The following is a 16,144-nucleotide window of genomic DNA, read 5'->3' as shown; positions in this document are numbered from 1 at the left end:
ACACTTGCCCTCGATATGCGCGTTCATGCGAGGCTGCGCCATAATAAGTGTCGTCCGAAACCAAGCAGCCTTGAGTGGAAGTGGCTTATAAAGCCCTCAAGAGCGAGTCTGTGCCGATCTAGACTCGATTGCCTTGTGCAGCCCTGCTCTGTGTCCGCATGGAAACCGCGACCTACAGATGTAAGAACCACCACAAATAAATGATAAATAAACTCCTCCTAAACAATCGTCATCTGATGCAGAATAGACAATGCTCCAACTGATGTTCACAATGGCTCTTTATTTAACCCACCGTGAAAAAACTATAAATGAAACCACACAAACAAAACAACTTTTAACACAATGATTTATAAACACCATGTATGTATATGACATGTCATTTTTGACAGTCACGCTGTAGTTCCTTTTTCCATATTAATGAAATCCACATGTCACACAAACATACACGATGCAATGCAATATAACTGTACAAACAAAATAACAGGTAACACAATTGCATGATGGTAACCATGGCAACGAATGGTGTCTGTAAACAGTTTTTTTATACCCAGCACCCTAATCAAGGGAACTTGATTCAGCTGGAGGGGCACTTTCTGACGAGGGAACCTCCCGAGAGCACTTCAAGTCAAGGGACTGGTTTCAGGGCCCTAGTCTACCTGTATAATTACCAGAGCCATAGAGTATAGACAGAGTTGTATATACCCCTCTCCAACTGTATCTACTTTCCCCATATTCAACTGTTTTCATTTGGACACTTGGCACTTGCGTCTTATTATTGGCAATGTAAACTATGTTTTCTCATGCCAATAATAAAGCACCTCCAGCTCACTAGGTGGCGGCATCCCTAAATAATCACGTTGGTCGCTCAACGCTGATTGGTCAGTGGGCGGACCCGCACAGCTGCAGTTAGATTTAAAAACGAATTCTCAGTTTCTCAAGAACACAACACAACATAACGGCGGACGCAAACAAAACCAGACCCATACAGAAGAAAAATCAAGCTTATTTTTTTATTTATTTTTTCTACTTTTAATACGTGTATTTTCTTCTTGAGATGGATGTCCCCACGATTTTGCGGTAAGTCGGCTTTTCTTGGAAAATGTAAACAATTGTCAACTTGAATTGACGTTAGCCTTTAGCTTAGCTCACGCCTTGAAAGCTACAGACAGTAGGCTTGCCCTGAGTCTAAATGTTTGGGCTAGGCTTGCCCCTTGTGTGAGCTTACAATGAATTAGGCATTTATCAGAAGCTCTTAATTCTGAGCATGGTTCACATGGTAATGCATCAAATACATAAAAATAGTCATTAAGGATCATAATTAAACTTAAGAACAAACTTACGTCTGTCTAAAGCCTAGCTATCTAAAGCCCCAACCCCACCCTTGGACCTAACTACAGTAGAATATATGTATAATGAATACTATGAGCTTCCTAAGTTTAATTCATATACAACACTAGCCCTGAAACATGACTGCCATGATAATCATCATGACAGTCATGACGCAACTGCAGCCTGTTTTACGCGATCGCTACATTTACAGTCCAAACGTGTATATAAACATTCCGTTTTCAAATATAAAGTACTCACAATTTGTCCCACGGGTGTTAGAAATTTGCTGGTACAGCGATTAGCATTGCTGCATCCCGCGTTGTTTAATAAAAAGCATTTTTATCCGAGCTCCCCGGCTACTTTTCTCAAACGGGGTTCGTTTGGGAAATACAAAGTTGCACACCGGGAGCGCACTCGCCTATTAGTCTGTATTGGCAGTGCTGTCAGCGTGCCTATATCGAACACACCCAGTGTTTCAGACTGCCACACTCCTCCCGACCGATAGGGGCGCGTAGTTGAAAGCCAATGGCAAAAAAACAGCTCGGGTAAAAATGCTTTTTATTAAACAACGCGGGATGCAGCAATGCTAATCGCTGTACCAACAAATCTCTAACACCCGTGGGACAAATTGTGAGTACTTTATATTTGAAAACGGAATGTTTATATACACGTTTGGACTGTAAATGTAGCGATCGCGTAAAACAGGCTGCAGTTGCGTCATGACTGTCATGATGATTATCATGGCAGTCATGTTTCAGGGCTAATACAACACTACGTGTGAACTCATGATTAACCTCGCGGCTCACTCCTAGTCTAAGATTTAGACTCTCGTAGATGTATTTGATCAATTCGATAAATCGATCAGATACATCTATCTACCAGTTCCTCCCAAATGTCGAGTTAACGTTCCATGGCTACAGGGTTAGTACTTTGTTTATATGTATGGAGAAATGGACTTTGATCATGGATGTCCAGTGACTATTACGGGGTTAGAGAATAGAGATCAAAACTATCATATATTCGAAAGTAAACATTGTCTTGATCCAAGGCTATTGCAGACTGCAGATAGATAGATACATGAATTGAATTTGCAGCAATGAAAGGGAGCGTACCTAGGGTTCTATGTTCCCCACTCAACTAAAAAAGGTTCTATGTCCCCCATTTTCCTCTGAAAAAAGGTTCTCCGCTCACCCAAAAATGCAGGAAATATTAATTTTTAATTTCATATTATTAATATCATCTCTAAACACGCATAACGGAACATAATGGGGAGAAATTACTATCAGAAACCTGCCCTTTGGGCGAGCACGCATGCAGGCAGGCAGGCAGACACACACACACCCGCCTACTTTTGGGGACCGGGGTTCATATGTTAACTTCTGAAATCTGCAAAATCGGAGTTGGAACCGGAGACCAATTGGGTCTCCATTGCCCCGCTGAGCGCTGTTCAGAGGTGGACAGCAGCTGCCCCCGCCGGTGGGGGCAATAGGGCTCAAGAGGTTATGAAAGCCATGAAACCACTGCGAATGAGCCCATACTTATTATCATGTAACTGTTTCAGGAGCTTTGAAAGCAGTTTGGATGGCTACACAGGAGATGACCCTCTGGAGGAGTGGGACAGGTAAATGTCGATATACAATGCCGTTTTTCAACAACTGAAGATGATGACCTTAATATAATGTGCAGAACATATTATATAAGTGCATTTGTTCTAGATTTGCCCACAGTCTTGAGAAGAGACTGCCTGCTGGAGCTTCTGCAGGGATGCAAGATGTGTTTGACAGAATTGTGAAAAGATTTCACGATGTTAAAAGATATTCAGATGACATCAGATATGTGGGCTACTGCATTCGATTGGTAAGAATATCGAGATATTTCCCAAATGCATTGACACATGTTTTGATTCATTTTATCAGCCTCTCCCCTGCCCCCTTTTATTTTTTTATCCAAAATATGGATGGAGTGCAGGTTTGGGTCTTTGAAATGGTTTTTGGTGCTTTTATCATTCATTTCAATGTTGTTCTGATAAAAATACAATTACGTTGTCCTGTTTTAATGTCTCTGAATGTACTATTGACATGTTGGTCCACACTAGATACTGGCTACACTATTATTTAGTCCTGCGGTTCTCACAAATTGTGCTTTTTGATTTTAATCTGTTTGGTGCAGGCAAGTTACTATGAAGATCCCACTTCTGTGTTCAGCTATGTCCACAGTAAGGGTATTGGGACTAGGACTGCAGCCTTCTATATAGCCTGGGCCCATCAGGAAGAGCGGCAGGGGAAGCCCGAAAAGGCTGCCTCTGTCTACCAGGGAGCCATGGAGAGCCAGGCACAGCCCGCAGATGCTGTCCTCCATGAATTCAGGTGATTCCCGTTAAGCTGCAACTATCAATTATTTTCTAAGTGATCATTCTATTGATATCCTTTTTCTAAGAACGGTGTTCATATCAAGGTATCCAGCAGCAGGAATCTCCATTGTTTTTTGTATGAAATCTGAAACTCTAAATTGACGATCAGATGAATGTCACAAAGCCTACTTGACTTATTTTACAGTTTAAGTCAAATTCCTAATCGAATGAAGGGAAGCAAAGCACAGACTTTTAGCATCTGTGTTCAGTGTGTTGAAGGTGAAGCTGTTATCTCCATCAGTGAACAGGACAATAACAGCAGGGAGATGCTGACACCAGTGTTATGTTCTTTGAATGCATAAGCTAATTGGGGGCTTTGGTTCTGATTTGCAGGAAGTTTGAAATGAGAACCTCCAGAGTCCAACCAGGAGTGTCAGGTGAGATATCTTCCATTATAATTAATTTGTTGGCTTGTTTGCATTCCGTACTGTGTATCATGTCAGCTGTCTAATGTGTTCCATAGGCCGTGAACGGAATCCCCTTCAGGATTCCCAGGTCCTCAACCAGAATGTTGCATCAAGCAAGGTTTGTGTGTGCTTGCTGTCCCTGTGTACTCACTGACATGATTTGGTTCCATCAGGCAAGCCTTTTTTTGTTTCTCCTATTATGTAGTAGCTAACAGTTCTCCAAATAACACATTTTACTGCATCACAGGGCTACAGTGACTGTCTGTTCCCACCACCTCCAGTAACATCAGTCCAACTGTGAGTTACCTTTTTTGTTTCTTACTATAAAAGTTATTTTGTTCTCAACAGTTTCAGTAGCTTAGTTCAGGGGTTCTCAACCGGGGGTCACGACCCCTCAGGGTCGCCAAATTATTATTATGGGGGGGGGGGGGGGGTGTATTTTGAGTACACGCATAAACTTTCCTTAATGATTATATCTGGTTTCAGTATTTATGATGTATTTTCTCTTATTATTATTAAGGTTATTGTAGCAGTCAATTTGTATTGGGGAGGGGGTGGGGCTTGTGAGACATGGCCAAAGCATTTCTGGGGTCCCCAGCCCAAAACGTTGAGAACCCCTGGCCTAGTGGTTCTCAGACGTTTTAATTTCAAGGACTCTTATTACAAGTGTACAAATGGAATCAAAATGCACTTGTGTTACAGGCCTGTAAGGGTCCATTTGAAATTGGTACTTTCACAATCACTGAACATTATGCTGTTGAAACTGTCCCAACTGCTTTATAATGCCCCCAGTGTTTTTGAATAGCCTGCTACAACGGCACATCTTTTTCTGTTGTCAATTTACAATAAAATGTCAAATCCTTAGGATATCACGTTCAGAGAATGCCGGCGTAAAGTCGTCTGTGACAAGGTCGGACGCGCTGTCGAGGTACGATAAAGACAGCCTGGTTTGCGAGGGCTCGGAGTACTGCTTCGAGGAAGTCAGGGCTGCCAAGTACTTTCTGAAGCTCAAGCAGGAAAAGGAGCGGCGAGAGTTTGGTAAGTTGAGTATTAATAATATTGCGGGCAGAAACTTATTTCAACTTGCTTTCTCCTGTAAATGAGTGACCTACTTTGTCATTATGTGATTTATTGAATACTTGTAACCTGTAAAACAATTAATCAAGCTATGCTAAAAGGATAACGACACAAAGCCCTGGGTTTGTTATGCTAAATCTCTTGCTGTGTTCTGGATGAGCAGAGGAGAACCAGAGGCGATTGAGGGAGTCAGAGGAGAGCCTTGCTCACATGAAGAGGATGCTGGAAATGTCGGATCAGAACCAGGGGCCCACTGCAGCCAGATGCCCTGCCGACCAGCAGGTTAGACCAGGCCTTCCCAAACCTCTGCATTCTTTGCAATGGGCTCTATGCACACACCATTTTGGAAAGAACTTGGGGCCCCTTCTTCCACAGGTGTTACCGCTGATGCAAATTAAGGCTCTGTTCCATTCTGGCAAACGGAGGGGTGCTGCTCTGCTCTGTCTCAAAGTGTCCTTGGGTTCCAAATGGCCCCATACGGGTGTGTATTTGTAACTCTGAGTGTACAAATGGAACCATTTGTACAGAGTTAAGGGGTCCTTGAAATTAAAACGTTGAACAACTGCACATTTAATGTAACAGTGCCTTCATTAGTATCATCGCTAACACCCATGAAGGAAGTAGGGAATGGGCTATATTCTGTGTACATATAGCCCATTGGAAGCTACCACTAACCTGTGGTTAAGACTGCATACTCGACTAATTCAGAACGCATGCCATGCTTTTTCCCCCTTTTTTTAAAAAAAGTATATTTATTGGTTTTAACAAAATTAAGGACAATAAACACAGACATTACACAACAAGAACATAATAAGAAACGGCTCAGGCACAACACTATTGTAAATAAAAAGATGGAATATACAAAGACATGGCAAGAACAATGAACCATAATGGCAATAAGTGGCTATTGATAAGACTCTCATTCAGGAAATGCATACATACTGTATATATTTTAAAAAGACAGACAATAGTTATCATAGGCACCAAATCATTACAGTGAGAGTAGACCCATGCATACTCTACTTCGAGGCGGCAACCGTTTTCTGAAACTTAGGTCAGAAGATGGCCTTGGAAACTGCATGCAAGGAAGAGAAACTGGATTCAGAACAGACCTAAAAGTTTTTTTATTTATTTATTTAAGTGCTACTCGTGTTTATTTTTTTGTGAAAAATCCAACATGGAAACGATTATGCAAAAATAATTGTGACCATTTTCCATTGTGACAGGCCTACCGAGCGCCCTCCACCCTCCCTCCAGCACCCCAGGAGCCGCATCAGTGGAGCTTTGAGAGTTCATCTCTGATCCCCCACAGACCAGCCTGTGTCCTGGAAGTCCCATACCAGGGTGATGCGGTCCAACCTGATGGGCTGTTGCCCATCCACACAGATCAGTGAGTAGTTCATCTCATCAATGAGACCTTTCATCAAGTGCTTTTCAACAGTATATTCTCTTGACTTGATTTGTGATGTGTGTGTGTGTGGGGCTTTGCTTCCATGTCTGCCTAAAGCCGTTTTCCTGTTAAATATTGTAGTTGTGTAGAGGGACCATAGACGGTAGCCCTTACCAATGACAATATGTTTTGGTGCTAGCCCCTCCTATATCCAGCTTTTACAAAATGTATCTTGCACAAACATTAAATTGACAATACATGGGGAATTTTACATCTGTGTCTGAGCAAAGGACGGTGTCTATTTTACTTCATGATGTACAATAAGAGCGCCCCTCACTTCACACAGGTGTGACTATCTACCTTCTGTTTCCAGTGATCCATCTGTTGGTGAGATGACTGAGCCTGAGGAGAAGTTGGATGGTAAGTAACTGACTAGTGGCTCCCTGGAAAACTGGGGGTTGTACTGCAGTGGATGTAGTTGGGTCTACAGCCTCATTGTGAGCTTGTAGATCAGCTACCCTCACGTGCCACTGTATGATAAATTTCAAAAAGGGATATTGATTGAATGTCCTCTTCTTTGGCGTGTCAGTGTCTCAGGGCGGTACTACAGGCAACCTGTCTCACGTCACTCCCAACACGTCTATGGGCCTTGCGCACGCCACGCCATCCAGGGTGCTCCCCTCGCCTACGGTCAACACCCGTGAAGCTCTGGGTCAGTGCCGAGCACCCCTTCTCTCCGTTCCTCTCCACCATTTAGCAACCCAACTGTAAATTGGTAGTTTTAAAAAGGGTCTCATGATATCGATCATAGCACCAGCTATGTTCTTAATGAAAAAAACATTTAGTAAGTAATGATGTCCCTTGCAAAATGTGTTGGACTAATGACACTGTTTCAGTACATTTAAGACTCATGCATGGGTGACAGCCTAGGTCATGAGGCTCTATTGTCTGAAATGTCTTTATCCACCCTCCAGATGCCATCATGGATATGTTTCAGGCCCCAACCCTGCTGGAAGACTCAAATGCATCGCTGCCCCAAGCTGCAATTGGTATGTCCTTAAGGGGAGGTGGTGGTGTATATGCACATCAGGTGTTTAGCGTAATGCTTAAATACTGTAATTTAAGCTATATAAAAACCATCTTTCCCAAGAGGTCTATAATCAATGTGCAAGCTAGTCCAGCTCAGAGTAATTTAGTAAGAGTGGCGATACTAGCGTAGACTCTCATTGTAACAATGGAATGCGGAAGCGCTCATTCTATCTCAATGGGATAGTTCCAATGTTTGGAACTATAGCCCATAGCACCCTGCTTTGCAGCGAGATCAAAGCGTGTCGCCACTCTCTTACTAGCTTACTAGTCCAGCTGGTTTTCTCATTGGCTGACGTATGTGCACACAGCAAATATGTCTGTGTGGAAACTGACACTGAGGCAGTCCTAGTGGACACCCGCAGATAATAATGCTGCTCCCCCTCTTCCTGATCCTTGACGTTTTGAAGGTGTACCGTTGTCCTGTAAACCCCCCACCAACCCAACGCCATTTACCGTCTTCACGGATGAGGATAATCAGGAGAACTGCAGGTAAAAATACAGGCCTTTGTTTGGGTAATTCAAAAAATATAATCCAATCCTGGTGTATTACTACAAATAATGAAAAGGACAAGGTTAACCATTTTTAAACTTAAGTAATCTTATTTTCCACTTTCTCAGGGCCTCTGTAGCCGAGAAGCCCAGAGCTGCAAGAGCCCTGTCTGTGCTGGATGTCTCTAAATCAGGGAGACCCAATGTAAGTAACTTTTTTTTTGTCTGTCTCGCTGTCAAATCTAGCTACTTGTGTACAACAATCTCGTACGATTAAGTAGGGCAGTGGTTCCCAAACTGGTGTGTGTGCACCTTGTGGTGCACTAGCGCCTTCTAGGGCATACATGGGCAACTGACTGCCCAGGGGCCACATGCGGCCCCCACCATCAATTAATGTGACCCGCAAGTTAATATCCAAATACTATTGATTTCAGCTGTTACAATTCCAAACATACAAACACGATCCGCTTTAATTACTTCAGTCTAAATTAGTAGCTTAATGACTAGTACTAAAATGTTGTCTTTTTAATGTCCAATGCATTTGTATTTAGTTAAAAAGGAATTTTAAATTTTAATTTTCAGGATTCCAATTGGCAAAACGTGACAGGATTTCAATTCAAATATAGCAAAAATTGCAGATCTACAAGCTTGTTTTGAGCTTGTAGTTAGTTAACAGACTCATGGTAAGACCATGTTGAGGGCCCAATTCTCCATGTTTGATTTACCATACTATGTGTATACATTGTCAACCCAGGATACTCCTTCAGAGCTGATGCCGGAGGAGAGCACAATGTGGGGGCCTCGGTACAACGCCCTGAACTCCCTGGCCGCCTGTCCCAACAGCTCCACAGACTTCGCCATGGCTGCACATTTGGTGTCTACTCCCTCCACGTACAAAACCTTCAGAGAGCAGGAACAAGGTAGCTGTCCTCGGAATGTACTTCAGTTGGTTTATTTCAGAGGTTCACAAAGTTGGTTCCTTGAGGGGGTTCCAAATGGACCCTTACAGGTCTGTAACTCTAAGAGTGTGCACATGCGTATACTCTGAGTTGTGGTGGTCCTGTTTTTTTACATTTCTGTGCAACTATTCAGAGTACAGTCGAAACATTTGGTCCGAAAGGGATGGCAATTCCTTGCTGTCTTTTTTCCATTTAGGCCCTATACGTGTTGTGTGCCTTTCATGTCTAACCATGCTTCTACCATTTTTAAGTGGTTTAAGTTAAATAAAGCTTTGTCTATAGGTCCAGATGACCGGTGGGGAAGGGGTTTTGGTGACTTGGAGGAGAAACGACACAGGCCCCAATCCGCAAAACTCAGGTAATTTGCCATCTAGTTGCTCCAGTCCACCACCAACACTGTATGTGTGCTAATAAAACCTGGGCCAAATTGGAAAAACTTTGATTATAGCCTGTTTTGGTGTCATAGGATTCAGTTGGTTGCTACAATAGGTGGCAGTATCGTTGCTGTTGGACAGAAATCGTATTACTGATCTTCCTTCCTCTCGTTCCAGCCCCATTGTAGAGAACGCGTCGGACGAGAAGCTGTCTGAAACGGCGCTGGGCCTTTCCAAGCTCCAGGGAACCATAGTGGGAGAAGGCCTCCCGTCGGGCCAGCAGCACAATGTCACCTCGTCTTTCTCCAACACTGTGACCCAGCCCCCTCCCACTGCCAAAGCGCTCTCCTTCAGAGATGTCCCCACAGACACAGCTGGGCTCCCCTTCAGAGATGTCCCCACAGACGCCGCTGGCCCAGATAGCCCAGCTAAGGCTAACGCACCAAGCTGGCAGGTGTACGTCAGCCCGGAGCAGTCTGAGAAACTAGCGTCTCATCTCTGCCAGATACCCAAAAGTTCAAGCCGGCGGATGTCCGAGTCCCACGCCTTTACTGTTTGGAGTGACCATGACAGTCCAGAGAAGGCTCAGATGAAAACGGGTTTCCCGAGTGATGTTCCCATGAGCCCGGAGTGTGCACCCAATCCCAATTGGCTGTCGGGCATCGCGAGTCCCGAGGTAGTGATGGAGCCGGACCTGGATGCCTTCGAGAGCCCCCATCGTGCTCAACAAGCAGCCGCCTTTCCTCGGCAGCGCATTGAAGTCCCGATGACTCCAGAACCCCCACAGTTCTGTGCACCCAAACTCAATTGGCTGTCCGCCATCCAGAGTCCTGAGGTAGTGACGGAGCCGGACCTGGATGCCTTCGAGAGCCCCCATCGTGCTCATCAAGCAGCCGCTTTCCCGCGGCAGAGCATTGGCCCCATGATGACGCCAAAACGACCCAGCTTCTGCACCGATGTGCCCATGAGCCCCATGGAGAGGTCCTGCTTCGAGTCTGTGGATGAACCAATGAGTCCAGTCCAAGGGCTTACATTGAGTTCTGATGCGGCCATGAACAAGGCAGTACCAGACTGCAGTGCTGGAGGGCTGATTTCGGATCCCTGGGATGATGAGCTAATAGCCAATTTGTTGTCCACACTGTCCATTCCACTGGCATCTCGCCCACAGTGCAACACCTGGCAGTGTGACATGCCCAGCATTGCACCCAAGGCGGCCATCTCCATGGGTAATGGTATGTGAAACTCTCATATTGTATCTGTGTTGCTCAGATGTAACAAATTCCACAATTATTCTAGTCTAAAGATATAAAAATAAATAATCACACCTGTGAACACATGTCTGTTCCCCAGATGTGTTGTCAGCATGTAGTTGTAGAATGCGTAGTTTGGAGAGTTTCTCACATGTAATAATATTAGTACTTTGATACTGTAAGTCTATTTTGATGTCTGTGCTTTTGTAGTTTTACTTGTAAAAGTGTTATATTTGGCTTGAGTAAAACATCAGTACTTCTATTTGTCTTGAGTAAAACATCAGTACTTCTATTTGTCTTGAGTAAAACATCAGTACTTCCGCCACTGACAGGTAAGGATAAGAAGTCCATACGGGTCGATGCCGTTCTTGGATCAGGTGCCTTTGCGACTGTCTACCAGGCCATCGACCAGGCGTCTGGCATCAAAATGGTTATAAAGGTAACACCAGACCTCTGCATTAACCAAACTTATCTTTGAACCACTTGGTTTGACCAACCCACCCACTCGCATCATTTGGGTGTGTTTGAGAACCACTTTTTTTCCTAAAACGGTTAAGATTTAGACAAGCTATTTGTAGCGCGCTATGAGCTTGTAGATCTGCTATTTTTCAATAGCTAAAGTATAACATAATGCTTAGTTAAAACACAAACGTGTTCCCGTCCAGAATTGGTTTAAAGTATGCCATGAAGAACACTCAACAGGTGCCTATTAATGCTGACTATCTTCAATACATTGTGTTTGGTAACGTAGGTCCAGAAGCCAGGCCATCCGTGGGAGTTTCACATCAACACACAGCTGGATGCTCGACTGGCACCAGATGTGCGGCATCTCTTCAGTAGATTTCACTCGGCCCACCTCTTCAGGGATGGAAGCGTGCTGCTTGGAGAGCTCCACGGTTATGGAACTCTACTGGTGGGTGCCCATTGGGGGACCGCATGTAATTCAGACAGGGCATTAGTCCGACATGCGGACTAGCGTCTGCTTGCGGTTATGGTTAAGTTTATGGTTGGGAGATGAGGTGGGTTGTCATTTGTCGGATCAATGACTAGTCTGAACAACGTACTGCACCCTCGCATTGTTCCATCGTTTTCTTTTTTTACCATTGAGCTTTTTAAATGAAACATTGTCTGCAGGGCTTTGGACTATAAAAATCCGCCCTCCTGTTCTCAAGTCATTTTTGACCCCTAGCCTCATGTTGCGATACTAATATACCACTGCGCTGGGCTATGCAATGGGGCGGGTGAAGTGTGGCTGCGCCAGGCTACAGCACCCCCTCTGCATTATTTTTATATACAAATGTAAACGTCCTGTTTTTTACAACTTGAAGCTTCGGATTCCATGTACCCAGTCCAGATCTTTTACCTAATTGAAATCGTTTTTATTTGTCATTCTAAGTTAGAGTATTAAGTGGGCATACTAGCAATAGAGTACATTTATCACGGTGAAAGCAACTTGTGTCACAGAATCAGATCTCGACAAGGGCAGCCAGATACCTCAACACGGGCAGCCAGATACCTCGACACAGTTATGTGTATTGTGCCGTACTGTTTATGAAGCTACTTTCACGCCACTTCACAAATCACAGTTTTGGACTTACGTCAATCACATGCACCAATTCAGGATGAAAGTGAAACATAATCTCACGACTGACGACGCTTTGTCCCCCAGAATGCGGTCAACTTGTACAAGAAGAGTGCAAGTCTGGGTGACAAGCTGATGCCCCAGCCGGTGGTCATGTACCTCACCATGTGCATCCTACACATGGTGGAACAGCTACACAAAATCCACATCATCCATGCTGACATCAAGCCTGACAACTTCCTGTTAGGAGAGAGGTGAGTTGGGCCATATTTCATATTAATATCTTAATCCGAAAGCATCTGGGTTGTTTTAGATTTTATAAATAGTAGATTCTATATATGGCACAACTTTTTATTTGACAAATTCATATAATTTTGGGGCTCCATGGCACAAACGTTTTAAGACCTGAGGCCCATTCTACAATTGCCTTCTAAAAATCGGTAGTTCTCAATGGGTTAATATCGTGATATGGCATAAGTGTCAGTTATGCCTTATTTTATACTTTCAAAAATAATTGCCAATGATAAAAAATGGCAGCTCTACAACCTCAGAACACGCACAAGTTGTGAGCTTCTGCTATTTTTTTTAAATTGTCACAATATCGATACTAGTATTTGGTCCCCATCGCCCAGACCTAGAAGGAAGTGGGGATTTTGCATATACTGTACAATCTATTAATGAGGGTAGGTCACACTGGTCATTACATTGACCATTTACCTAATTGGAGCACAGTATAAACCCGTCTGATACTGGCAAAAGACCCCACATTGAATGCATCATCTCTTGCATGTATTTTTAAATGTAATAAAGTACTAGAACATTGTCTTTTTTTTGTGTGTTCTAGCTTTATGAAAAATACAACGTTTGAGCCGGATAACTTGAATCATGGCCTGTCCCTGATCGACCTCGGACAAAGCATTGACATGGAACTCTTCCCCCCTGGTACGGCCTTCACCGCCAAGTGTATGACCTCCGGGTTCCAGTGCACCGAGATGCTTGGTGGCAGACCATGGACATATCAGGTATTTAACCTCCACGCAGTGCACTGAGATGCTCAGTGGCATAACGACCGACCATATTAACCAAACCTGCCATCCCTATTTTGGTTATGCCCCCCCCCCCCCAGATTAGCATCACTATTTTCAATATCATTGTAATCGTCCATGTTCACTTGACCCCAGAAACACTGTTCTTCCCCAGCCAAAAACATTGAGAACCACTGGTCTAGACTAATGTTTTCTTTTTCTTTTTTTTGACACATTGAGCTTGTACATCAGCTAGTTGTGGCATTTGTAGTGCGATGAAGTGAACAAGCACACCATTCAGTATTGAGGTGACAGAATAGAACTGGGTAGAGTTCAATGGAGAAGTGGTGCCCGCTGTTCTATTCTGTTCCTCATGCTACGTATAGTCCAGTAATAATGTCATTTGACCTCTAACTAATTGCAAAAAAACCAAACTCAACTGATTTTGCATCTTCAATATATCCTGAATAACAGAAAAAGTTGCCTGGAATTGTCTGAGGGGAAAGTGTTGAAAATGGCCTGTACAGTATGGCCACCATTGACATCCTATTATAAGGCAATATTTTCTAAATTTCCTTATGCTTTAAGTAGCATGTGACATATCAAACTAGGGGGTTTTCATGATGCTGAATCCATTCCAAGCATTAGTTTTGCATAAAAACACTCATTGGGCTAAATTTGGCCATAGCAACTTGCCCAAATGTGCTGACCTCATTACATTTTGGCAAGTTGCTATGGCCAAATTTAGCCCAATTAGTGTTTTTATGCTTCAGCATCATGACAACAACCTAGTTTGATATGTCACATGCTACTTAAAGCATAAGGAAATTTAGAAAATATTGCCTTATAATAGGATGTCAATGGTGGCCACACTGTACAGGCCATTTTCAACACTTTCCCCTCAGACAATTCCAGGCAACTTTTTTCTGTTCAGGATATATTGAAGATGCAAAATCAGTTGCGTTTGGGTTTTTTGCAATTAGTTAGAGGTTGATCCTGTATTTTCCATAGATTTCCTGTACTAGTACTGTTGTAGGGCTTTGAGTGATTTACTTCATGATTGTATCCTATGATGGTCTGATAGACTGACTGTGTTCCTGTTTCAGACGGACTACTTTGGCATCGCAGGGACGGTCCACTGCATGCTTTTTGGGACGTACATGCAGGTTACAAACGAGGATGGAGTTTGGAAGACAAACGGGAACTTTAGGAGGTAAATGTGGTGGTTTACTTTGAATCAAATATTTTAGTGCAGTCAAAAGAAACACTTGAGAATTGTTTTTGATGATTTCAACACTGACTACTGTGAGTTTACCTAAGTTGCAATTCCTTCTATTGACATCCCTATTGATGAGATGGTTCATCTGCTTGTATTAACCCATTTAGAGCCGAGGTAGAGTCTACAAATGTCTTCTAAATCCTGACAGTTTTCTGTTTCTATATCAGTGGTTCTCAAACTATTCCATGTCAAGGAGCCCCAGAATTATATGTAATTGGCCGCCGACCCCATCTCAAAATATGTTGTTCCAGCTAGGGATGCTCCAATCAGGTTTTTTGGAACGGATACCAATCACTGATTGTTTTTCTAATGATCGGCCGATACAATAGGTCATCTCCAGTTCCAGGGACCCCCAGAAGCAAAGATTTTGAGTTAAACTTTCGCTCTGAAAGAATATATATTCAAAGATGTGCACCACATTTTCACAATCTTTCAAAAATATCTTTTGCGCACCAAGTGCCACGCTACGAACTTGTAGATCTTCTATTTTTCAATAGCTAAAGTGTAGCATAATGCTTTAAACACCAGACGTTCCCATCCAGACTGGGTTAAATATTGTAAGGTGCAATATCTTTTAAAAAGTTGCTATCCAACGTTTTGTCATGTTATGAGCAACACTTTGTCATACTCGTACTGCATGGTTCACTCATACTGCATGTTTCTTCGAAGTGTTCTCTTGCTCTATCGAGCACATGCATTAACTGCATGTTCAAGCTTAACCACTTGAACCCCGCCCTGACTAGGGGATATTTGGCAAAAATAGCTGATCTACAAGCTACTAGATCAGTTATTTTTGGCTAACAGATTTTGTGTATATAGATGGAAAAAGAAGAAATGTACAGAGCCAATTAGTCCAGTTTACCACATCTAGTGGTTTTCAGTGGTTTAAGTGTTCACTCGTTAAAACCAGCTGAGCATCTGTCATTGTCGCTGCATCTGCTATTAAAAAATAGCAGATATACAAACTTGCTGCAAGATCGGTACATCTGCTATTCGTGAAAGTGAACTACTGAGAATTTAGACTACTTCCAAAGTATGAAATGTTGGACGTTAACCCATCTTTGTCTCCCTTCCACAGGAACCCCCACAGTGAGCTGTGGTGTGAGTTCTTCCACACGCTGCTCAACATCCCAGACTGCGGCTCTCTGCCCTGTCTGAGCAGCCTCCGCAGCAGACTGGCCTCCATCCTTAAGGACCACTACGCCAACAAGCTGCCCGGCAGCGTCCGTCGCCTGGTGGTTCTGCTCCTGGAGAACCGGCCTTCCAAGAAATAGATCAACCACTGTTTTGATTTTTACTGTTTAGTCCGCTGTTTTTTCTTTTTTGAGATTTTACTGTTTTTGTAAATGTTTTTGTAAATAAACAAGACTCTTTTTAAATTTAAGTGTTCTGTTGCCTTTTGTGGGTTTAGCCATGGCCTAATTTGTGGTCTGTTTGGACCCTTGGTGGTCCCAGGACCCAAACAATATACTGTAGAATGTGGG

The 16,144-nt window shown here is 43.3% G+C and overlaps 1 protein-coding gene across 4 annotated transcripts; it reads left to right on the top strand.

Moving 5' to 3' along the window:
• The first annotated feature begins 937 nt into the window (after positions 1 to 937).
• Positions 938 to 16,039, top strand: LOC306940773 (mitotic checkpoint serine/threonine-protein kinase BUB1-like). 4 transcript variants are annotated; one of them, XM_079525962.1, is made up of 24 exons: positions 938 to 1,077; positions 2,891 to 2,950; positions 3,045 to 3,186; positions 3,499 to 3,695; positions 4,073 to 4,116; positions 4,203 to 4,264; positions 4,394 to 4,443; positions 5,012 to 5,184; positions 5,387 to 5,505; positions 6,450 to 6,613; positions 6,987 to 7,033; positions 7,203 to 7,325; positions 7,588 to 7,662; positions 8,110 to 8,191; positions 8,321 to 8,396; positions 8,946 to 9,111; positions 9,433 to 9,508; positions 9,702 to 10,756; positions 11,107 to 11,213; positions 11,526 to 11,687; positions 12,444 to 12,610; positions 13,201 to 13,378; positions 14,488 to 14,594; positions 15,739 to 16,039. In XM_079525962.1, exons 1-24 carry the CDS (start codon positions 1,055 to 1,057, stop codon positions 15,932 to 15,934), a joined length of 3,651 nt encoding a protein of 1,216 aa, XP_079382088.1. In that variant the 5' UTR covers positions 938 to 1,054; the 3' UTR covers positions 15,935 to 16,039. The 4 variants fall into 4 exon arrangements, with proteins under 4 accessions (XP_079382088.1, XP_079382087.1, XP_079382086.1 ...); XM_079525961.1 differs by having other exon boundaries at positions 6,960 to 7,033; positions 9,702 to 10,750; XM_079525960.1 differs by having other exon boundaries at positions 6,960 to 7,033.
• Positions 16,040 to 16,144: the final 105 nt, after the last annotated feature.

The sequence above is a fragment of the Electrona antarctica genome (assembly GCF_951216825.1).
Source record: "Electrona antarctica genome assembly, chromosome: 17".
NCBI classification, from domain to species: Eukaryota; Metazoa; Chordata; class Actinopteri; order Myctophiformes; family Myctophidae; genus Electrona; species Electrona antarctica.
This window is presented reverse-complemented; position numbering and strand designations above follow the sequence as displayed.

Bases quoted from the DNA above. Each gene is read 5' to 3' on its own strand.
- LOC306940773 (XM_079525960.1), top strand. From the start codon at position 1,055: ATGGATGTCCCCACGATTTTGCG. The intron at 4,117-4,202 runs GTGAGATATCTT...TGTGTTCCATAG, and splicing joins AGTCCAACCAGGAGTGTCAG to GCCGTGAACGGAATCCCCTT. The intron at 4,444-5,011 runs GTGAGTTACCTT...TCAAATCCTTAG, and splicing joins CCAGTAACATCAGTCCAACT to GATATCACGTTCAGAGAATG.